The 25,829-nt window shown below is 38.0% G+C and overlaps 1 protein-coding gene across 1 annotated transcript; it reads left to right on the top strand.

Moving 5' to 3' along the window:
- The first annotated feature begins 1,465 nt into the window (after nt 1-1,465).
- csf1a (colony stimulating factor 1a (macrophage)) lies at nt 1,466-24,847 on the top strand. The gene is made up of 7 exons (XM_057846459.1): nt 1,466-1,614; nt 15,034-15,147; nt 15,353-15,415; nt 17,273-17,443; nt 17,740-17,926; nt 21,177-21,224; nt 22,868-24,847. Exons 1-6 carry the CDS (start codon nt 1,582-1,584, stop codon nt 21,206-21,208), a joined length of 600 nt encoding a protein of 199 aa, XP_057702442.1. The 5' UTR covers nt 1,466-1,581; the 3' UTR covers nt 21,209-21,224; nt 22,868-24,847.
- The last annotated feature ends 982 nt before the right edge of the window (nt 24,848-25,829 follow it).

Genomic DNA, 25,829 nt, shown 5'->3' with positions numbered 1-25,829 from the left:
AGGTGGAACTTGCATCACCTGAAAGAAAAGTATTGACTCCATTTGGATATAGTACATGGAAGTCCAAGAGCTTCAAATAGAGCTGCAGGTGGTGCAAACGCTAAAATACATACCACATGGTATGATGCCGAATTCTCATCATTTCATATATCAGTTCATTTCTTTGTAGCCGTTCACATTGCAAAATCCGATTTGTAGGTGAACGGAAGGCGTCCGTGACGCAAGACGCATGCGCACTGTAACATTTCGTCGGATACTGCTGTGTTTCCAGAAGTAATTACAGTTTTTGCTGTGTTACTTTTGTGGAAATATAATGGACTTTATGCTACGCATATGGGCAATCAAATAAAATCAATCAGAAATTTGACCTGCAGCTCATCAAAGCCAGTAATTTGTTTATCTTGACCTGGATCTTACAGTGCTGAAATGAAGTACCTGATGTGGGTCAGTCCTCGTTCGTCACTGCATGGCATTTGACTATTTACTTCTTTTCTCCTTCGTTATGACGGTACCAAACTAGAATGTGCTGAAAAAGCACAGGAGTAATTTAATTAATGTTTTGCGGATCTCGAAGCTCCCCCAGCAGATCATATGACGATGTTGATGTCCAGAGAAACTAAACCTTTCCATGTCCCATCCTTGCAGCAAACGCCTTCTTCCCCTGACAACACCTGGATGTCCTTTACAAGGATGTTAACTTATCTATACACTTCAAATCAGTGGACACTGGCTCTAGCCTATCCACAACCTTTGTTAGGATTATAATGGTACAGGTAATACTTAATATAATAAGTTTAATTTTGGATGTGTCGTTCCAATGGCGTGTGTTTGTTTTGATTTACACACGTTTTTCCTCACAAAGTACGTAGTGGTTGGCATGTCTGTGCTTGGGTTCAGTTTTCTGTCTAAGGGCAGGGCAGGGCAGGGCGGGACGCACTGATGGACTGCCTGCCCACGGTGTCAAACTAGGTGCAAGTCTTCCTGAACACAAAAATAAAGTCCACAGAGAACAATGTGTTACACCTTTCAATGATTATTACAGTATATCACAGCCAGAGGTCCACACTAAATATCATTGGGAGCCAAAAATGCCATCCAAAACTCAAAAATCTAAAAAAAAAAAAAATAAATTACAATAAATAAATAAATAAATAAAAAACTCAAAATCAAAGCTTTTACTCTTCTAGTACTAATTTACAAGGCATTTGAGGCCCAATATTGACACAAGTATGATGTTTAATTTGACTGAATATGACAGGGAGTAATGTGCAGCATTATCCTGCATTTGTCCAACAACCTCATTACTGAGTAAGTAGGAGGAGGTGGTCTATAGGAGGAGGCAGTGAAATTTCTGTCCCGCCCTTTCACTCATGCCGTCTCTGAGTATGGATGGAGGTGGCAATAAGCAGCAGCACACAGTGTCTCATTAGGTCATTGCAAGGCGCTCTCATCGTGTCCAAGCAATCATCGTGTCCAAGCAATCAAGCATCTGGAGTGAGACTCAACAAGGCTGTACATCATCCAGGGCCACATTGTTGGGCAAATGACGCTGAAACCTGCTTGCCTTGTTACCTCAGCCAGATGAACACATACGCACTAGACTTTGTAAACAAGGTAAGAGTCAGTTTAAACAACTTTCTCTTCATGGTTATTTTAAACAATTTGCTTCATTGTGTCGTTTAAAGCAATGGAATTTTGCTACAGTTGCCAAGATTGAAATCCTCTTGGATTTCGAGTACAATCATGTTGCTATGCATATTCTCAGTATCTGGCATGTCTCCTCAGCAGGCACATATATAAAAGCAAACAAAAACATAATAAAATGAAATTAAATGAATCCAAACGAAAATTTTATAAGCATCACTATTTAATGTCAATTTATTATTTTGTGTTCAAGAGGACAAGTGGCAAAATATTGCTTCTTGAATCTTAAATATCATATATTTTGTTTTCCCAGGTTAATATCAGGTCCTTCTGTTATTTTTATTGCATTCTTCTAATTTTTGCATGGCTTTCTTGAGTAATTTGGTCTCACATGTTTTACTTTACAGTCAGTTAAAGGAAAATAGAGCCTGGAGCTTGCTTAGAGTCACATGACATTTTCCCCCAAAAAGATACTTGTATAATGTTAGCTTTGATCAGGAGAAAGGAGATAATTTGTCGATGAATCACATTAGAAGTGTCAGATTCATAATATATGAACAAAAATTAAGCTTTTCATATTATAGTGGAGGTAAATTTGGGGACACGGTCACTTGCAGCTGTCAAAAGTTTTATTAGGGCCCGCGCACCAAGTGTGCAAGAGCCCAATTTTAATGCAAATAATTCTTCTTCTTTTTTCAAAGCAAATGAAAATGGTCAATTTGGATTCCTAAACATGCTCGAAAAAATTTGCACATACTCGCAGCTTGGCATAAGTTTCAATAATTTTGCAACCATGCGAAAAAAAAACGTAACAAATGGCTCAGTGGCACCCCCTTGAATTTTTTTAAAAGGCCTCTCCTAATAGGTTTTTTCAATGTCGACTGATGACATTTGGGGGGTCGATACGTTGTGAAAAACTGCTCCAAAAAGTCTATTACAGCCATATTCGAAACCGAACAGGAAATCAGGCATTTTGGATTGAATGTCAAATTTTTATCGATTTACAGAGTGCACATTTGAGACCTTGGCGCCTAGGGAGTTAGTTGGATGCTCCTCAAAATTGGTGAGACTGTTCATGAGACATATGAGATCTTAAGTTATCAAAATGGTGAGTTTTCATTCATGGGCCTGACCTGGGCGGTGCCAAAGTCAGCCATTTTTTGGGGGGCAAAACACCAAATTCAGTATATGACTAATAACGTGCTAATACAAGGTGCAGTCTTTTTTATATCTGGCATATATGAGGGGTATCCCAGTCTGAACATGACTGCATTAAAAAATTACTCATTAGGCCTGGTGGCCCCTTCTAGGAACAACAAACCCCCTTTTTAACTGGACAGGCTCCTTTTCCAAGAGAAAAAATATCAATTGACCTCAAACCTGCATGAAGGGAGCCTTAAGACACGTCTTCAGGTGCCTGATGAAAATTATCAAGGTTTTGTTGAAGCAGAGGGGTCCAAAAAGGAAAGTGGAAAAGACAGTTACCATTTTGTCTCACCATAAATTTTTTAAACAGTCATAACTTGTCAAATATATAACATATATGCGCCAAACTTCCCGTGTTTGATGAGAGTCGTATCCTGAAGGGTCCCTCAGGGGTCAGTTGTATCAACTCTACAGCGCCAGCTTGTGGCAAAAGAAAATCACTCATTTTACTCATACATGTCCAGTTCTTTTCAGGTTCGTCATTGTAGTTACACGACCTTCTGCAATACTACATTTTAAGGCCCATGTCGACATGTCTCTGTCTGTTGCCGTGATGACCCTTTGTTCACCATCAAACGAAAGTAGATTTCTTCAGGGACTTAGGCAGCTTATAGAGCCACAATATTTTGCACGCTTGGTCGAATTGGCCAAATTAGAAAACTCATTTTGGTTTTGAATAAGGGAGTGACTGCACAGCTCATCAGCACCTCCTTTTTTTGTAGGACCCTCTTCAATAAGGGTTTTTCCTCCTTGGTATGGGAATGTATTTCTTCTCCCCAAAAAAGAGGCGAGTTTCGAGCATGTTAGGTTCTCGTGAGATGATTAAAGGGGGACAATCTGCTACTACCCTGACCTTCGTGCTGTCCGAGTTGCACCAAACTGCAAGGGCCCGTTCAGTCCAGCTTGCAGGCCTAGTTATTTTTGTATTTTTAACAAGTATGAAGTATTTGGAGTGAAAGTAACTTTTAGATACAAAGAATTTTTATTTGTATCAAGAAAAACATGAAGTTTCTTTAAACTAAATCTTCTACAAATGCAAGATATATTTCCAACGACAAGTTGCACTTGTTACAACTAGTGACGGGATCTGTTGCTCACCTGAGGAAACAAATCCATTCCAGTTCGTTCAGTAAAATGACTCATTCAAACAAATCGTTCAACGAATCGTTCGCCCCCCTCATCCCCCTCCCCACCCAAATGAATCGTTCGGTTAGTAAACGGGAAGTGACGTTGCCGAACGAATCACCAAAGATCGTACGGGAAGTGACATTGCTTGGTCCCTCCCTCTCTTGCACACAGGCTCCTCATTGACCGCTCGTCATAGTTTCAGAAATGAGTGACAGATGATATCATTCTGCTTTCCCAGCCTCGTCTCCCTCCCGCTGCTGCAAAAGTGAGGGAGAACTTCCGCGTCGTCTGTCGTATTTCTGTGGGATCAAAGTCATGGCTCGTGCTTGCATTCCGATTTAGGACACGGTTAAACATTTTCCTTTTGTGGGGAGAGTGGGGCTTTGGGGTCGGGGGCGCACGGACTTTCTTTAGCATGATCTTGATCACATATACATTGTTGCTGCTACCAGCCAACACAGCATGCTTGCTGTCACAAAAATAAAAATAAATCGAAAGTTTAATTTCTAAATATGGAATGACCAACATATCATATTTACCTCACGCTCTGTTTTTTTTTTTTTATTTTTTTTTTTATGCTCATCACTATTATTTTTGGTAACTATTGTTAAAACTAAAGTGTAAATAGCTAGTTGTCAAATGTGTTGCTCTGAAATGAAAACAATACTACATTTTGATATTAGACAGTTTCATTGCAAATCAGTATAAAGATGATCGTATTGAATTTTTGCACTGGTATTAATAAATAAAATAATCCGGTCAGCGCCCCTGTCGTCCCCTCATCTCAGATCGTCAAATGCTGACGAGAAATAATTGTTTGCTCTTTACGATGTCGCCTTTCTACTCTCATTAGTCTGTGAAGAAAAATGTAGACATGTTGCGACATCTCCCGTGCCCGGGTGCTTTGTATTTGGGCGCTTGAGTAGCACATGATGGACGGATGGAAATAATTTGTCAAACCAACCAACACGCGACACGCTCTGCCACGAAAAAAATAAATAAAACATTCGGAAAAAATTGACATGTATATACACTTTCATTGCAAATCAGTATTATGGTGATCATACTAAATGTTCTTTTTTTCTGTGCACATATGAAGTAAATATCACTGCCATGAAGCCTCCATACGATGACAGTTCTCTTCCCCTCTGCATTGCCGTCACGCGACCGCAGCTCAGCTTTTGCTTGCCTCGTAGCTACCCGCGAAAGTGTTTTAAACTACTGTAAATTTCATAGTATGTTGTCATATGTAGTCCCGAGTCTGTTGAGATAAGTAGTACATTAAACCATGCTCGCTAGGTTTGTGTGGTGTTTTTGTCTCTTTGAGCAGCATATGATAGGCTCCACATTAACAAATATGTGACAAAGTCATTTCCTTTCATTTTTTTGACTCGTTCACCGCATGACTGGAAAGTCAAGTTCACAGCAAGCTCGGTCAGGAGTCGGAGGACCGAGTAAGTGAACGGGAAGTGACATAACTCAGTCTTGCCCCCTGTGTGCACGCTGGCTGCTTATTGGCCACACGTGGAAGTGAGTGACAGACGCCCTGATTCTGTTTCCGCTCCCTCCCCTGCCCGCGATGAGGCTGGCGTCTGATTGGTCGTGTGCGATGTCAGAAGACGCTGCTGCTTGCTCAACGCCCTCCCACGCAGCTAACAAACCCCAACTTCATAGACTGAATCAGTGCAGAAGGTGATGAGTTCGGTCTCGTTCACCCAAACAATTCGTTCAAAAAGAATGAATCGTTCACGACCGATACAATACTAGTTACAACAATAAAATGTCCTTTCTTTCAGTACAAGTTATTTTTGCACTGAAATTTGGCACAACTACAGGGCAAACCCACCAAAATAACAGCCCCCAAATTAGGATAGGTGTCATTTTATTTTTCGGAATAAAGTAGACCGCGGCTAAAACTAGTTTATTTCAATTTGATGTATGAAAATGATAAAAAACTTTCATATACTACCTTTTATTATTGTATAGCCCTGTATAAGTCAGTTTTATTACAACTACACAAAATCTAGTTCTAAATTTACTTCTAAAGTCACCTGCTGCCTTACAGTTACGTTACCAAATATGTATTTTCTATTGATGCATGGACTTGACAAACCGTTTAGAGCTGTGTGACCAATACATTCAGTATTTGCTATATTACAATATAGTACATTGTGATTTTTTATCTGTGATGTTTTATCAAGCACTCAAATTTAGCCTAAAAATTTAGGTATCAGAACAAAATGCTCAGGTATGTCTTTCATCTATCAAAGTGCATTTAGACCCAGTGATTAGCCTTGATATGGTCTTAATTATTGTATAACATTTCAATTTAAATTGTTTTAGTGTTTTAGACAGCCTTATGTTATATATTTAAGTATACAGATATATATGTAGTCTAATTGTATTTTAAAACATGTTTTTAGACAGGAATTATGAGTGTTGGTTTTAATGCTCACATTTCCTGTGGCTAGTGATGTGTTTTTTTGTACAACAAAAATATGTTGCAGGCACAGCTTAACTCGAATTCTTCTATAATCACATGTTATCGACACTGTGGACATAATCCGATTTATCAACTGTGGTTCTTCCTTCTGAAGTATTTGTTATTTTCTCTTCCTTTTTGATATTGCTCTTGGCTTACGCTGACACACCAACCAACACTGTTAGCAAATTATTAGTCAACAGATGTTTGGAATTTGAGCTAAAACCACGACAGGATTGTAGCTTTGGTGTTTGTTGTCTAGTTTCTTTTATGTGGTTTACGGTTCTTAGGACTTTCTCATGTCTGCTTGACACTGACGTTGCTGTACACTATTCCAATTCATGCCTCAGATAAGGTGCCGTTTTAGACATTGCTATGAGGTGCACTTGCTCAGGCATCACTTTGCAGAGCCTCCCTTGCCCATTTTTTTCCTAGTCTACTGTAAATGACAGTAGTGGTCCCTGTGAGCCTGTAAGATATGTACTCATATGTTATTATGATGATGTTAATATACACATTGAATCTCTCTGACTAATATTTATTTCCATATTTGTTAAGGAAGTCAAGTCTGATATATTTTCCAAAAAGAATCATATGGGTTTTGTATGTCTCAGGAAAAGAACACGATCCAGGGATTGGGCCTTGGACTTCAATAAGTACCGCCTCTTGGGTCATTGCACACACTTGAGCTAGATTTGCACGGTGGGTGGGCCAGAAGTCTGGACAGGAGAATTGGCATAACTTGAAAGTGTGCAAGTGCACAAATACAACAACAACAACAACAAAAAACAGATATACACATGAAAGGAAAATGATGACCCTTGGTTAAAAAAAAAAAAAAAAAAAATCACATGAGAAAAATAGCTTTTCAGTTGTCAGCAGGAGCTGTTATTGTTTTCAAGCTAAACCACTTTTGTAATTTTCTCATAAAACTGGAAATTTGTGCGTTCGTGCCATTCAATTGTTTCAGTTTCAACAAATATATGCATGGACAATGGATGTGAAACATGATTGCGCAACAATTTTGAATTCCACAAAATTGCAATACCTTAGCACTGTCTGTAAACCTTTTATTGGAAATTTTTCAAAACATTGTAGCATGTGAACAAAAAAGGGAGAACACATCAGAAAAAGAATAGTTTGTCCCTATAATTTATTATCTGTCCACAATAAATGCTTCCACTTTGATACAAGTATTTGATCTTAAAAAAAACAGTAACTCATTGAAAGAAAACAGGAATGATATTAAAATAAAATAGTTCAATTTAATCCATATGACCCAATAGCCCGTTTGCTGAACAAGTCACAAGAAAGGTATTTGTTTAAATCCAACAAACCCCAGTTTCAATACTGTATATGATCATACAGACAGTAAATACAGTACAATTTGTTCTTTGTTATCTTGGTGTATGGATGCACTGGTAAATGTAATCCTGAAACAATATGCACTTTAGTGATGGCACACAGTTGACATTTGAGTCACTTGTTTAAAATGTTAGGGTGTATTTTTTTTTTTTTTTATTATTATTCATTTATTTATAAACAATACTGTACTGGTTGTAAACCACAACCAATCAAAAGAGGACCTGGAAAATGTGTAGACCACGTTAAATTTGATTGGTTTTTTTGTTAGTTCTACTAATAAGCAAGTCATTAAGACAGGGTGGGTGGCCACTGATTACCTTTCTTATCTTACTTTTCATTGCTTTCAGATATTGTGTTTTGATTTAAATGGCTTTGGTGGAAGACTGCTTTGACCTATTCTGAAGGTTGTGTTTGAGGAGTCAAAAAAAGAACATACTTTTAAAAACAGAAAAACACACTCATTATCCGAATTTCTGGCTGTTTGAGAAGTGTGAACACTTCCTTGGCTCCAGAACTTGTGAAAATGGGACTTTGTCTTGTTCGAAACAAGATGTGTCATGCAATTGTGGTATTCACATCCCAGGAGCAAACAAAAGGAGAATATTGAAAGAACCAAGACTAACAGGCAAGGATAATTTTGATAATAGGTTGCACAACAAAAGACTAGCTGAATAGGAGGATGCAATTTTTGAAAGTGTAAGGAATTTGTATGGGCATTACTTTTCATACTTCAGCCAGTATATAAAATTGAACCTATATTTTAATCTATTTTTGGTGTGGATTACATTGCTGTATTTCTAAGGTAGTCAAAAGAAGCTTAACCAATATTTCTGAATATGTTTGACAACTTACTACACATGAAAATTCTGTTAAATCTAATTTGTTATTATTAGTACTATAACAACAACTTTAATATTCATTCATTCATTCATTTTCCATGCCGCTTTTTCATTTCTGAAAACAATTAAATCTGAGTATTCCAAACAGTTACTTGAAACTTACTTTCCAGGGAGGGGGGAAACAAACAAACAAACAAACAAACAAACAAACAAACAAACAAACAAACAAACAGGTGATTACATACATCGTTCTAATCGACAAATTCAAAAAGGAAAAAAAAAAAGAAGAAGATACAGCCAAGACAACTTTTCCCTTTTTTTGTTTGAACCTTTCCTGTTCAGCTGCTATACACGGAGAATGGGAATCTAATTTTCCTGTTGGTCTGAACAGTTTTAATGTATCAAATGAGACTGTGATATCCTCCCATTCTCTTTAGTTGTGCATTGTGTTTCGTTTATTAGAAGAAAACAGCGAGAAGGACGGGGTAAGGGGGGACAGAAAGGAAAATAAAAAAGGAGAGAGAGACAGAAGCGAAGAACGAACAACAACAAGAAATACATTCAAAGCATAAGCGGAGTTTAAGGGGGGGTTGGGGGGGGCCAGACCACCCCCGTGGTCAAAAAGTGTCATTGCATGTAATTGACTTTCCTATATATATAAAAGTTGTAAAGCATGAAAACACACAACAATAATGAATGAAAAAAAAACAAACAAAAAAAATTATAATGGGCAAAAAATTATTTTTCAGATCAGATCATGTACTAGCACCTTAGACAGTCACTCGCTTTGCATATTATTTCAAAAAATAAAAAATAAAAAAATAGGGGAGGGCAATTTTATTTTTCAAATGATTTTTTTCTTTGATTGAAAGTATTTTTTTTATGATTGAAGCAACTTTTTTGGGGATTGAATGATTTAGACACAAATGTCCTACCCATATGGACCAAACATAAAAAGGATTGCTAAAATCAAAACTTTTTTGATTGAATAATAAAGACATAAATGTCCTAGCCAAAATGTGGCCCAATTACAAATCAAAAAAATTTCAATCAAAAAAAAAAAAAAAAATCAAATAAAAATAGCTTTCAAATGCATTTCTTTTGTTTACATTTTATTTTTGCAGTCAAACACATTTTTTTATTGTAGTGACTTTTGTTTATTGAAAATATATATTTTGATTGAAGCAACTTTTTTTTTTTTGATTGAAACAACTGTTTTTTTTTGATCGAATAATGAAGACACAAATCTGCCTCCATATGGCTCCGCCCATGGGATCAGTTTTGGATGAGGCAACTACATTGGCACAACACCAGCGGGCGTACCATATTCAGTGGATGACGACCTTGGCAAAAAATATTGCCTAAGTAGCCTGATTTAGCTGTAAAAAGTTTTGTTAATTTTCTTTGGGGATTGTGTTAGTTTGCTGGCCGGGTCTTGTATTGTTGTAATTAATGATTTTTCCTTGTTACTTTCAAGTTGGTTAGCTAAGAGTTTCCTGGATTCATTATTATGCTCGAATTTAGTATATCATAGTTGCTGTTACAAATGCTGAGGTTTTATTTATTTAGAAAGAATGCTATCAAGCCAATCTTTAATATTAAAGAGTTCTTTTTTAGTAGAGTCCGTCAGATTTTTGGCGTATTCCTTAGTCAGTTGTTTGATATTCATTTCCAATTACATTTCCAAATTCTGTAATAGTTTTTTTTTTTCTTATATGATAAATATGAGATGATTTTTCCCAAAGCAGTGATGGTGAAATGTCAGGGAAGTTGTTAAGATCCATAAAATCTTGCCATTCTTTCTTTACAAATGTATCAAGTGCTGGATCATACAAGAAAGAATCATGCCTGAAAAAATTTGATTTTCCCTTATACTTCTAGACTGGAAGTCCAAAATTGTCACTTTCATTATTTTGTTCTCACAGGGACCAATAAACCACAATCAAATCAAACAAAATATTACCATGCAATAAATAATATTGTCATTACCATTAAATTTAACAGCAATAATATAGCACTGTTTATAAAGTAAGCAAATCATATTAATTTCATGACTCCCTTTCGTGTGTTTTTCGCTCACTTTAGATCATTGAGCTCAATTTATTGTTGCCTCACTGCAAGAAACAGGTTGCCCATTAAATACTGTAAGAGCGTGCAGCAGAATTTTTCTACGAGTGTTGTTAACATTTTATGTGAATGCCATCTGTCCTCATTCACTACAACATCATATGAGATGTAATAACAATAAACATCAACAGCTTAATTCTTTCAAAATCAGGTTTTTGGTAGAAACTCAGTTGTGCAAGCAATGCATGCAATTATTATTATTATTTATTTACTTTATTATTATTATAATTTTTTTTTTTTTTTTTTTAGATTTTTTGAGAACAGATTAGGCTACTCTTCCTGGTTCAACCTTTACAGTATTTCTGGTCATGTAAATATGCTTGTAAAGTTTTCCAAGACACCCAGAAAAGTCGTTTGCAATCGATGTGATGTCTTGAGAATGACTAATGTTACTGTCTTACCACCCATGAAGCAGGCATAATATTTGTACATCCGAAATAATCAGTTTTGTGTGGACATTAATTTATTCACAGCTGCACACGCATGGGTAGGCTAACATGGGTTTTTGTGGTTTGTTTTTGTTTTTGGCATGAGACACATTTCCCATGACTTTTCAAAGTCAATATCCTTTGACCCCTGCAGACTGCACTGAGATTATGAGGGACCATGTGTTCAATCCATTAAAACATGTTTTGCCTTTTTACATCAGTGGAACAATGCTTTAAATATTCCCATTCTGGTTATAACATACTGTACATTTTATGTGTATTGTGCCCTTGCAATTTCATTAATCAATGACAACTTTTTCTAATTCAGTAAATTGTTTAAATTCATCTTTTCACCAGCTTGTTCCATCTGCAGTTTCTCTGTAAACATACAGTGCTGGCAAAAAGTATTGGCACCCCTGCAATTCTGTCAGATAATGCTCAATTTCTCCAATAAAGTGATTGCAATTACAAATGCTTTGGTAGTAGTATCTGCATTTATTTTGCTTGCAATGAAACAACACAAAAGAGAATGAAAAAAACAATTAAATCATAATCATTTTACACAAAACTCCCAAAATGAGCCGGACAAAAGTATTGGCACCCTCAGCTTCATCCTTGGTAGCACAATCTTTAGACAAAATAACTGCGCACAACTGCTTCCGGTACCCATCAATGAGTTTCTTACAATGATCTGCAGGACTTTTAGACCATTCTTCTTTGGCCAACTGGACCAGGTCTCTGAGATAAAGGGTGCCTTCTCCAAACGACCATTTTCAGATCTTTCCACATGTGTTCTATGGGATTCAGGTCTGGCCTCATAGCTGGCCACTTTAGAAGTCTCCAGTGCTTTCTCTCAAACCATTTTCTAGTGCTTTTTGAAGTGTGGTTTGCGTCATTGTCCTGCTCGAAGACCCATGACCTCTGAGGGAGACCCAGCTTTCTCACACTGGGCCCTACATTATGCTGCAAAATTTGTTGGTAGTCTTCAGACTTCATAATGACAGGCGAACGGTCAAGCAGTCCAGTGCCAGAGGCAGCAAAGCAACCCCAAAACATCAGGGAACCTCCGCCATGTTTGATTTTGAGGACTGTGTTCTTTTCTTTCAAGGACTCATTTCTTCATGTAAACTCTATGTTGATGCCTTTCCTGAAAAAGCCCTAACATTCTTCCAAAACAATTGGGCTTTCTCAGGTAGGTTTTGGCAAACTCCAGCCTGGCATTTTTATGTCTCTGGGTCAGAAGTGGGGACTTCCTGGGTATCCTACCATAGAGTCCCTTTTCATTCAAACGCCGACGGATAGTACGGGTTGACAGTTTTACCCTCGGACTGCAAGACAGCTTGATCTTGTTTGGATGTTAGTCGAGGTTCTTTATCCACCATCCACACAATCTTTCGTTGAAATCGCTTGTCAAATTTTTTTTTTCTTCCACATATAGTGAGGTTAGCCACAGGGCTTTACACTTATTGACGGCACTGCGCACGGTAGACACAGGAACATTCAGGTTTTTGGAGATGGACTTGTAGCCTTGAGATCACCCATGCTTCCTCACAGTTTTGCTTCTTAAGTCCTCAGACAGTTCCTTGGTCTTCTTTCTTTTCTCCATGCTCAATGTGGTACACACAAGGACACAGGAAAGAGGTTAAATCAACTTTAATCCATTATAACTAGCTGCAAGTGTGATTTAGTTATTGCCACCACCTGTTATGTGCCACAGGTAAGTAACCGGTGCTGTTAATTACACAAATTAAAGAAGCATCATATTATTTTTTAATGGGTTCCATTACTTTTGTCCGGCCCATTTTTTGAGTTTTGTGTATAGTGATTATGATTTCATTTTTTCCCCCATTCTCTTCAGTTGTTTTTTCATTTCAAGCAAAATAAGCGAAGATATTACTACCAAAGCATTTGTAATTGCAATCATTTTCTGGGAGAAATTGAGCGTTATCTGACTGAATTGCAGGGGTGCTAATACTTTTGGCCAGCACTGGAGTATAATAGTAATCAACTGTAAATAAATAAATAGCACAGTCATATGTTGATGTGCTCCTTATATATCCTTTGTATCCTCCTTTATACATCAGTTCAATTGCCAATGTATAAAAATGACAATTACTTATCCGAAGCATTGAACACCTTTTTTTCACGTTTTGACATTCATGACTTTTCAAATAAATTAAATAATTTAACAAAAGAACTGGCTCAATTAGAGTGCACTCCCTTTTCCGTTGCCAAGGGGGAGGTCAGGACTATATTTAAAAAATCTAAAGTAAATAAGAGTCCAGGTCCAGATGGAATTAGTGGTAAACTGTTAAAGTGCTGCTCAGAGCAGCTGTGTGGCATATTTGCATATATGTTTGAGTCCTCCTTGAGCCAGAAGAGGGTCCAAATGGCTTGGAAGGAGTCCATTATAGTTCCAGTGGCAAAGAACAACTCTGCTGTCAATTTGAATGACTTCAGACCAGTGGCACTGACCTCACTGGTCATGAGGTCATTTGAAAGGATTGTCAAACGATTCCTAATATGCAGGGTGGGTGGGGCCCTTTACCCCCGGGCAACTTGCTTACAGGGCTGGTAGAGGGGTAGAGGATGCCCAGATTACACTTTTAAATCTCCTTTACAGACATTTAGAGAGTTCTGGTACGCATGCCAGGCTCCTGTTTTTGGATTTCTCTTCAGCTTTTACTACAATTCAGCCACATGTTTTAGTTAGTAAGTTACTTTCAGAATTTACTATTTAAAGTAATCTTGTGTGCTGGATAATGGACTTTTTAACAAACGGAACACAGAGAGTTAGGGTAAATGGTTGTCTCTCTGAAAGACGGGTTTCTTCTACTGGCTCCCCTCAGGGTTGTGTACTCTCACCTTTACTATTTATTCTCTACACTAATGATTGTAGGAGTCAGTATAGCAACAGACACATCCTGAAATATGCTGATGATACAGTCATTGTCAGTCTACTCCAGAAACATGAATCCCAGCATGGCCCTGTGGTCGACGGATTTGTTAGTTGGTGTGATAAATCTTTTCCCCACCTTAACACCTCTAAAACTAAGGATATGTTGGTAGATTTTAGGAAAAAACAACCAGCTCCTCCTCAACCAACTAGCATAAAAGGTAACAGTATAGAGGTGGTGGATCAGTATAAATACATGGGTACTGTGATAGACAGTAAACTCAAATTCGATGCAAATACAGAGTCTATCTGCAAAAAGGGCCAACAACGATTGTACTTCCTAAGGAAGCTTAACTCTTTTAATGTTGATAAGGCTATCTTGTCCTTGTTTTATAAATCATTTATTAAATCGATTCTTACTTTTGCTTTTATTGCCTGGTATGGAGGAATTAGCCTGAAGGAGAAAAATAACATCAACCATATTGTCTAGGTCGCCAGTAAGATAATAGGCTGTCCACAGGTCTCCTTAACAGATATTTATGAGAGGGAGGTCATAAGGAAGGCAAAACACATCCTGAATTGTGTACAACATTCCCTTCATTGCTCGTTTGAGGTCCTCCCTTCAGGCAGGAGATTCAGAGTCCCTTGTTTTAAGTTAAATAGGACAAAGAACTCCTTCCTACCCAGTGCAATTCGGTTGCTAAATTTGCACAATTCTTGCACTTAGATGCAAAACTTTCTATGGCATTTTAAATTCGCAGTCTGTGTTATTTTATTGTATGTGTATGAGTGGTTGTGTTATCTGTTATCTGTATGCTTACCTGCTGTAAGACAAGTTTCCCCTTCTTAGGGGACAATAAACTTAAACTGAACTGAACTGATCCTTGTATTCTACTAATATGATCTTTCCTCCTCTAGGCTTGGCATTTGTGCTTGCTGCTCATCTTATGCTTTCACCTGGCATTGGGTGGTGTTCCTGGTCCATGCCGACACTCGATAACACAGCAGCATCTTCGGAGCCTTAATCGCCTTGTGAGAATAATCGCACAAATTGCCCTTGGAAAACATACCAGTCAGAGAAGCCATGTTGTCTTAAAATATTATTCTGTGCAGAGTACATAAGAACATTACTCAGAAGTTCAATATTTATTCACTCAACATTGAAGCCAAAAAAAAAAAAAAAAAAGTACTGGAAACTGTATTTGAAAAATACTAACACCATTTTGTCCTCTCCTAGATTGACAATCAGTTGGATCATGGGTGTTTTATAATTTATCAGTTCACTGAACATTTGAATTTGGTAAGTGGTTTTACATATCAACCTCCTCAGAGTTCTGAGCAATTACCATTATGTTCAACACCAGACAATCAGAAAATCCCTTCAAACTTAATGCAACACTAGGTAACTTTACAACCCTCATAAAATATGTTCATAACATTTGTGATATGTCGACTGACAACTAGTTGAATGGCACTTCTTTGATATCTTGAGGGTGTCTGTATCACTTTCACCGACACTAATTAACTTTGAAACCCTGCCAAACAAAAAAGTACAATTATGCTTACTGCTGTACGGCATACGTCACTTCCCACTGTCCCCATTCGTTAAGTTGATGCGAATGCTAGCAGAGCATCAAAAGAGACAAAAGGTTTTGTGCTGGGAGACAAAAGAAAAAGAAAGGCTAGCAGAATAAAAGGACACTAAAGAATAAACATTGGCCTGGTTTTTACTCGCTGGCGTGAGCCCCCTTTCAACCGAACCCATCAGCGCTGACGAGTTTGGGTGTAAGGTGGTGATAGGCCGGTGGGGGAATACGGTACAAAATCAAACATTTCTGTTTTCAACATTTTCATATGCTATTGTTTAGCCACAACTGGATTCTTTTTTTTTTTTTTCCTAAACCTGTCCTGTTTAGCTGTTTGACACAGATAGTGCCCGGATAGTCTGAACCGTTTTTATGTTTCACATTGAGAGTCTGACATACTCCCATTGTGGTCACTCAACATACCTAGTTTATTATGACAAAGCAGCGAACAGGAAGGGGTTATGGGGGAACAGAAGAAAAGAAACACAAGAGAAGAAAGAAAAACACAAACTACAACAAGAAATACATTGAACATCTAGACCAATTACTAATATGTTGGTGCTATCGTCAGCTAGATGTATTTTCGGTTGACACCATGTGGGGGGCCTGTTGATCAGGGAAAGAGGGGGATGGGGGTGGGGGAGTCTATAAGCTAAATGATTGAAAGGGGTAGACTGTACACAAATCAGCTCTGTGAACTAGAACCCAGTAATCGTGTGAATCCCTTGTGAGTGTAAGCCCATTGGCGACCAATCCTATGCCGCCCCATCGCCAATCCCGGCACCGGGACCCCCCACCCAAGCGCGCCCTATCACATCCAGCCGCACGCGAGCCCCACCAGGCGCGCGACAGCCACTCAGACGAGCGGAGACGCCACGCAGGCGCCAACCCAGGGCCACGGCCCCCACCCAGCCAGCCCGGGGAAGGAGGGAGGGTGGACAGGGGCTGGGGGTTGAGCGCAGCTCATCCCTCTTCCCGCAGCCCAACAAAGGAGCAATCGTCCCCCCCACCCCCCCACCCCCCCCCCCCCCCCCGGGATCCAGGGTGGTCCCCCGTGCCACCCGCGCACCCATCAACCGGCCTTCAGGGATGGCAAGAGGGGATGCACCACCAACCCCACGCCTACCCCCACCAAGGCCCGCCCACCCAGTCCACGAGCCACAGCCGCAGCCCCCCAACCGGCACGGCACGCCACGGGACCCCCAGTGGCCCACCACTGGATTCTAATTACTATTCATCTTTCACCCAGCTAGTGGAAACAGAAATGCCATTTAATCCTTCTGCAGGCGACTTGTAGACCAGGATTTTTCTGACACTGTGCACTCATGCGCTGGTCTTCATGAGAAGCACAGTCTTCCTTAAGGCAAAACACTACCGCTTTTATCCTCCTGTGTCACTAATATCAACCGAAAATGAAAAGTTACCTTGCATTGCTTTAAGTATCTGTTTAATTTAAACCCATGAAAATCTTGTCTTCAAATATCTGCCCAAACAATTTCAAAGACGTTGCCAGGATATTCTCACGAGAATATACTGTATTGTTGGATTAAGTTGTTCATTATGTGTTTCAGAGTAAAGTCTGTTACGTCAAAGCAGCAATCCCGCAAGTACTTGAGCTTCTGAGAACACAATTCCATTATGCTAGGAACTCAGACAACAGAAGATATATCAACACCCTCGAAAAGGCTATCTACTATCTTTACTCCCAAGGATGTATCTCTGAGATAAATGAAGAAATTGAGGTAAAAAAATAAAGAAAGAAAGAAAGAAAGAATTATGCAAGAAGATTTGACAAAGTACAGTTAATGTTAATTTAGGCTAAAATAAAAAGACATGCCCTAGAAATACAATAAACCTAAAAAAACACATTTAACAAACTATTCCAAATGATACTCAATCATGATTAACCCAATAGCAGCAACAACTTAAATAGTAAATATCAATTACTGTAAGTAAATGTTGAGTATCTTTTCATATCAGATTTAATATTGGTAGTTGGCTTTGATGTGTTTGTGGATTTGTGTGTGTGTGTGTTCAGGACAGTCCATCAAGGTTGATAAAGATGGTGGAAACCTCACCAAAGGAAGCTCTGAAAAAAGTCCACCACGTCTTCCAGATGTATATGAAACTGATGACATTAAGCGCTAATCCAGTGGACTGGAACTGTCAATCTGAATATGCTGCTGGAGGTTATTTAAATACCACACAAATGACCAGCACTACAGGTAAAGAAAAAAATAATAGTAAAACAAATGCAGTACAGTGGTACCTCGAGGTTCATTCACAAACTATCCATGATCCATTATCAGCTTCTAAAATTAAATTGGCTATTGAGATCAATTACTGTATATTATGGAGCAGCTGAAGAGTTTTTCGGATTTCGGTGAAATTTTACCACAATAAACTTTGGACGAGTTCGTCAAAACAACCATGTCATTTTTAACGCTTAACTGCATGGATAATTTGTGTTTTTTTTGTTTTTTTTTAATGTTTTGTGCACTCCATTAATAGTCCCTTCCCAAACCCGAAAGCGTGACGTAAATTCCCCACCGCAACAGAAGACTATCCACAGCACGTTTAGCAGCAACAATTATATCAGTGATATTTCCAACAAAAGTAACCATTCAGGTCACTCTTTTAATGATGGCAAAGGCTCCTAGGAAAGATGATCTATGCTTAATCCCTACATGTTTGAACCTGACGCGTCAGATGACGATTTATTCGGCACAGCAGACGTTGGTGATGACTCGGTTGGGAGCTCGACACTCATCACGAAAGAATGGTAAGCATCTAGCATCGTGATTTCTCTCTCAACCTTTCTTTCCCCAGTCATTGTGTGATATCATTATCAGTAATTGCAAAAAAGACGAGTAGTTATATAGATCTAGTAATTATATCAAATTGACATGAATAGACAACCCGTCAGCTGTTTTATGACCAGTGTTGGGAATAACGCCGTTATAAATAACGCCATTACATAACTGTGTTATTTTTTTCAGTAACGGGGTAATTTAACTAATTAGTTTTTTCCGCCGTTACAACGCCGTTACCGTTACTGATGGTCAAAAGTGGTGCATTACTTACTTTGAATAAATTGAAGAAACTACCAGCCGTAGCGAGTCTACTCTGCTCTGTTTATTTGTCATCCAAGACTTAAGTGCGTTCAGGTTCATGGCAATGAAAATAGTAAACACACATAGCCTACCTTTGCAAGAATGATGGAGTTGCCGTTTGATACGTTCATAATGTGCAGGTCCTGCACCCATCCGCAGCAAAACTGTTCGTAGCTTTGTAGTGATTTGTAATTTCGGAATCGCTGATGAGTTTAGTAACATACACCAAACAATAAATACAGCAGAATGTCCATTTCGCGTAATTTTGGAAGCCCGTCGACATCTTTACTCCATTTGTCTTCGGCTTGCTCGTAAGGGTCAACATTGTTCACATCCCTAAATTTGATCACATATCTGTTCTTCGCCTTACTAACGAGTTTGTCTCTTTATCGAACTGGTTTAATGTCCGGCGAGCCAGACCTGCTTCCAATATGGCTGCGTTGATGTCATATCTCACGTGATCCCCCATTCTGTGACTTAAACGCTCGAGCCTAATAGCGCAAGTACTTCAGAGCCGGTGTTTTCACACACAAACCGGAACAGCGCATGCGACAAACACACACACGCAAAACAGTTGCAGAGGGATATGATGGCAGAACATTCAGAGGAAAATTTGTCCTTTACGAGGTGGAGATATAAACACTATTTCAAGTTGGTCGAAACTAAAGGAAAAAAACGTGCATGTAAAGTGTAATTTATGTCCCGGGGCAAAGCTTTTGTCAACATCTGTGGTAAGCAATTCAAATCTGTTTATTTTTGTTGCACTTCAAGTGTAGGATAAATCTGTTGCTGGTGAGGTGCAATAAATATTACAAGGTTCTATAACACAACTACCTGTCTGTTCTTCTCTATTCAACTGAGTCGAATACTGCTCAGAAAAGTTTCAAATTCTTTGACATACAACAACTTCTTTTTAAAGTAACGGAAATAGTTACTTTCCCTGGTAACTAGTTACTTTTACTATAGAGTAATTCAGTTACTAACTCAGTTACTTTTTGGAAGAAGTTGTGCGTAGCTATAACTAATTACTTTTTTAAAGTAACGTGCCCAACACTGCTTATGACAGGCAAGCAACAACAACAACAAAACAAACAGGTTGCGATCAAGTAATAAACATATAAAAATTGTCTGTAAGGGCCTACTCATGCTCCTAGACTAGTCTATTAGGGCCCCCTGATCGCAGGCTGGAAGCCAGACGGGGGAACGATGACAGCTGCAACCCATCACAATCAGCCGCCTTCATAAGTCTGCTTGTTGTTGCTGCTTGTCACCAGACCATCACTTTCGTCAGTCACGTCCAACATTCAGGTATTTCTCAGATTGTATCACACCCGGTTAATTTGACTTCTTGTTCCATCCCAGAATTCCCTGTGCCTGATCCCGAGCTGTACCGTTGCCTGATTGTCCGCCTGTCAACTCTTGCGAAATTAAATAAACGTTGCATACTAGCAGAGTTATTCTCTTTGCCTGGTTTGGGGTCCACTTCCCAGCGCAACCTAACATCGTCACTGAAAAGTTGTAAACAAAGACGCCATTGAGGACCAAGGGAGAAGTTGTTCTGCTTGACTCTCACAAAAGATATCCAAATCTTTGCAGAAGAAGTTTTTTTTTTTGTGCCACTCAAAGAGTCTCGTGCCTTCGTGTGAGCAATTCATCACTACACATCGAGATGGCATGACGAATCTCGCGAGGAAATAGTGTGATATTCATATGGAGTGCTGGCGAGGTCTTGGGGAAATGATGTCATCAGGTAGCAGATGGCAGCAAGGTGCATCCCTCGTTGCTAAGGTGTTGCTATGGCTCAAAAACTATGCAGTCAATTCCAAAAAAATTTGGGTAATCTGAGTTTTGAGACAGCGAATGATGCATTCAGGCCAATTTAACAGAGTAAAACGCTCATCCGAAAAGCTCTTCAGCTGCCCTTTAATATTAATCTATCAAAAATAATAAAGCATTCGTTAAATTGGCAAACAATATTTCATGTGGTATGTCAACATCAACATATTAATTGGCATGTATAAGTATGAGAAATGTTATCAGATTTATTGACTACATTTGAAAAGAGTCTTTACCCACTCCTTGAAATTTAATAGTCATCGTCACTCAATAGTCATAGTCAATTACATTAGTCGTACAGTTAATTAAAAGTGAATCAGGCAATTTTATTGGATTTTTTTCTGCGTGTTCTTACTTCACACTATCTTTCAGTTAGTTTTACGCGCTCGAGACTGGTCTTGGTTTCAAACACTCAGGCACCACTGTATAATTGAGCAGCTGTGCAATAATGTGTTTAATCTGTATTTTATAATTTGTTTTTCTGTGAAGCCAGGATTGATGAGATTTGTTGCATTATTTATTTCAGGGGAAGCAGATGGAGGCCACACACATAGATAGTACTCTCCATTATCTGGTAAATAGTTAAAACTTTTGTATCAGTGTTTGCAATTCTGCATAGTAAAGTTATAATAATAGTACTACTACGACTAATAATAATGATAATTATAATAATAATAATAACTGATTACAGGCTTTCAGGACAACCCTTAGAGTCGATTTTATAAGATCAACAACCAAAGGATTAAACAACATCGTCACAAGTCAACTCTGCTTTACGTAGCACTAACGACAATGTGAAGGGTTGTTTTCTTGCTGCATACTTTCAGCTCCATGTAGATGGGCAAAAACTTTGGTTCAAACTCCTGTTTTTCTGAGTTCCTTGCAGTTGTGCCATATAGACAAGTGTTGAAAAACACTTTATGTGTAGTTTGCTCAGGAAAATTAAGACTCATTATCTAAATAATTATTAATCTGTCTAATCAGAGCAGTCTGTAAATAAGATATTGCTGTGGAATGTTATGTCAAGTCAGTTTTACTGAAAAAGCAGTGAATAAAAAGAACATAATTGAAAAAGCATATAATGACAAATTTCCATAACAGAAATGATAATAAATGAATAAATAAACAAATAAATAAAAAGACATCTGGGGAAAGGAAAGGAAAACATGGGCTTTCAGAATGATGCCACCAAAAAGTACAATCTAAACTTGCGTTTTCTTTACATATTTGAAGCAAACGAACATATTTCAGGTTAAAAACCAAAACCTTTTATAAATTGATCCTACTCCTAAAGCATTTTATTTGTTCAACCCCCCCACACAAATAATGGGATCACTGTGTGTGTGTATATATATATATATATATATATACACACACACAGTGATCCCTCGCTACTTCGCACTTTGCCCATAGTCCATCGCAGATTTTTTTTTCAATTAAAAAAAATAAATGAATAAACTTACAAATAAGCTGTCCGAGCCGATCACGTAGTCTCACTCTCCCCCCCTCCTTTTCCCTCCTCTTTGTTGGTCAGGCAGTGCACTGGAGTAGCTTATTAAAGTTAATGAAGTTAATGACAGACGGTTAAGGTTGGATCTTGCCAGAGACACTTACTTCAAAGTGCCGCATGCATCATAAATTTTTGGGGAAAATGCGACAATAACGAAAAAAATACAATTAAGTGATGGTTATGAGGTAGATATCCGTGACTTATTTACAGACGCTAATTTTTTCATTGTGACGTAATTTTTTAAAATGTTTAAAATATGCGAGTGAATAATTTTTTAGTTTTTTTTTTTTTTTTTTTTTTTTTTTTTTTTTTTTTTTACTGAATATTAGACATTAATTAATTATTCTAAGCTAATAATGACAGACATTACAAATAATAATATGATTACTTACCTTCTTTTTATAGCTAGGTGGAAACAAAAGTGGTTGCGCAACGTCTGTAAATGGGGGTTTCCAGGGTAAAACGGACAAATTAAAAATAGTCCGGGGACTTAATGCACCATGAATCTGCTATGGCAGCATAAAGACATATTGTTCTATTAAACACAACAGTTCTTTTGGCCTAAAATACAGCACTTTATTTTAAAGAGCAGGAGAAGAAACTGCTTTTTGAGCCTTGTCTGTTTTCCGCCATATACTGTACATATACTGTATGTATTTATTGCTGATCACCCCATGACATTGAGGGATGTGTTATGTTCCCTTTAGGGTCTTCTCCTTGGAGCTTTGAGAACTTCTGCCATTTAACAGGTTGATTCACGATCTGAATACATCAACCTTTCCCAAAAAGCTGCATTTCTGAGCCCATCACAATTTGTTCTGTGTTCTGTGTGTTTTAAAATATTTCTATTTCCTGTATATGGGCATATAGAATAACAATTCATGGCCACTTTATTGACCTTTGCAGAATTCATTGTACTTTTGTTTATTAATTTAATGATCAAAAGGATATCTCTCAAAGCTCTATTTGTTGTTGTTTTTTTAAAACGTTTCTTTCTTCTGATAAAATACTCTTCAGCAACAGAAAAAAGGAAAAAATTACAAACATCAATCTATTGACTGGCAACCAGTTCAGGGTGTATCCTGCCTCCTGCCAAAGCCAGCCGGTATAGTCTTTCACACATGCAACCTCAGTGAGGACAAGCACAGAGACTGATGCATGTATCTTGTTTGATCTGGACTGAGCCTCTTCCATATCTGACCGTAATTTGAATACAGTGTACATTTTCTGGGACCACTGAGGGTTGGGCATCGTTTGAAATTGAACGATTACGATTCCACGTTTCGATTCCGATTCCGAACGATTCTCGATTCCGATTCTTTTAAGGGGCAGGGTAAAAAAAAAAAAAAAAAAAAAAGAGGCAGGATAAAAAAATTGCGTAGTTTATATTATTGTCTTAACTTTTCGATTATTTTTTTTAATTATATAAACTTCTCACGGCTATTTTTAACTTGTTTATAAATATGAAGTTTCTTTCCATAGGAGTGCACTTTCACAAAGATGTTTATTTTTCATAAGCTCACGGAGAAAACATTTACACGTATTCTTTTTCCATACATTTACCTTAGCTGGGAGCTATGACGAAGCATTAGTATAAATTCTTCTATTGATTAAAATTTGATGATTTTTTTTTTTAAATACTGTTGATTTTAACGGAGGCGGCAGCATGCTACGTAAAGTACGTAGCTGCTTATATAGGCTATATAGATGGCGAAGTCTACTGTTTTAAGATAGTGGCTGTCTACTAACGCCGTCGAGACTGTCATTTCGCATTTAGTTCTATATGCATGTGATATCTACGTAATAATACGACTTATTCTCGTACTATTCCATCCATCCATCATCTACTGCTTAATCCGGTGTTCTGCCAGACCAGCATACTTTATCACAATAGCATACCCATATGTCAGTCTGGCAACTACGTATACCGTGCGAGATTACGTAATCACAGTAGCATTCTACTTATGCTACAACGATGTTCTGTTACATGGGTCATTTCAGAATTTGAAGACAATTTACGTCCTTTCCTTGACAGTTTAAATTATTTACACAAGACAACCGTTCTTTTTGTCATCCTTTTGTGTTTTTATTTTGGGCTAGCTGGCACAATTGATCAGAAAAGCATTCCTACGTATACTACAACAATTTTTCAGTGATTACCAGAGTAGCATTCCTCTGTATGCTACGACAATGTTCTAAGATATGGAACAATTGTACATCATGTGACAGCTGACGTATACCTGCTACAACAACAATAATCAACGTTAGCTCCCTTTGGGTATTGTTATAAGTAACTCAAAAAAACATGTATACAATAAGATGTTGCATGAAACCATCGTTAAAATCATTATTTTGCTTCCCCGTCGTCTCCGGTATGCCACCACGATGAATGGAAAGCTAGTTCATGTGCAGTTTCTTTCTACGCATGCGCTGTAATGCGAGGTATGCTCATATGGTGGGCATCCCGAGATGTTGGAACACCGAGTTCAATTCACAGGGACAGCAGAAGACAGACGTAATTTATTGTTTTACTTACCTGGTTCTGACGGCGCAGCGTGTCAAATATGCAGCACTCAGCTATGCACTTGCCACACGGCACTTGTATTCCATGAAGCCGGAGGTGTTTAATCATATTGGTCGTGCAGCCACTTTTGCATGATATAATTGTGTTGCAAATGTTGCACTGAGCTGACTGGTCTTTTTTTTTTTTTTTTTTTTTTTTTTTGTAAAGTTGAGCCAAACTTTTGAGCGCCATCGCATCGTGTCCATGATTGTAATCAAGTTGCTATGCAAAAACACACGCTTCTTGTGGCTTCTTCTTTGTGGTTTTCGGCAGCAATTTTTTTTTTCTGCTCGGCGGTCAGGGCATCGAAACATGGAATCGAAATTATAAAATTCCAACGGTTCTGGGAGCATTGGAGTGTTAGAACCGGATCCCATCAATGCCCAAACCTAGGTTTAACAGAGGTTGAAAGTCGCACTTTCTTAGTTAAGGTTTTTGGGGCGCCGTTTGTAAAGCAGGACATGCTCAAAATTATAACATTATTTTCTCACATTTAGCACCACACAGTGTTTAAAATGGTGTGAAATTTTTAGAGTCACTCTTTTTTTGCATATTTACAACATTATTTAGCAACTTAAATATGTATTTTTAAATAAAAAGTTTTGGACCTGATTGTTTAATCCAGAACTAAATATATAATTTAAATCTTACACTTATATCCTATATTCTAAATGTTAAATCAGGAAACGGTCGGAACTAAATATTTAGCTTAATATGCAAATTCACATGACAGGAGAGCGGAAGTAACAAAATAAAAGCTGGTGGAGCAGCTCAGACTGTCTGTTTACGTTGCTTGAAAATGACTAAAACATACTCAACGGTGGCAGTCTGCTCTTGGACATGAGTCATTGTGATAATAACAATATATAGGTAAAATACATATTTAGGAGAAACTATTTAAAGAGTATTTTGTGTGCTCCAGCTTTTATTTTGTTACTTCAGGTCTCCAGTCATGTGAATTTGCATATTAAGTTAAATATTTAGTTCTAACCATTTCCAGATTTAGCATTTAGGATATAGGATATAAATTTAAGATTTAAATTAAATATTTAGTTCTGGATGTAAACAATCAGGTCCAAAACTTCTTATTTAAAAATAAATATTTA

This window comes from Corythoichthys intestinalis, chromosome 9, assembly GCF_030265065.1.
Source record: "Corythoichthys intestinalis isolate RoL2023-P3 chromosome 9, ASM3026506v1, whole genome shotgun sequence".
NCBI lineage: Eukaryota > Metazoa > Chordata > Actinopteri > Syngnathiformes > Syngnathidae > Corythoichthys > Corythoichthys intestinalis.
The sequence above is the reverse complement of the archived record's forward strand: the minus strand, read 5'-3'. Positions and strand labels throughout refer to the sequence as shown.

Coding starts and splice junctions, on each gene's coding strand:
- csf1a (XM_057846459.1), top strand. CDS start 1,582: ATGAACACATACGCACTAGACTTTGTAAACAAG. Junction 1,615..15,033: donor CACTAGACTTTGTAAACAAG/GTAAGAGTCAGT, acceptor TTCCTCCTCTAG/GCTTGGCATTTGTGCTTGCT. Junction 17,927..21,176: donor ACAAATGACCAGCACTACAG/GTAAAGAAAAAA, acceptor TATTTATTTCAG/GGGAAGCAGATGGAGGCCAC.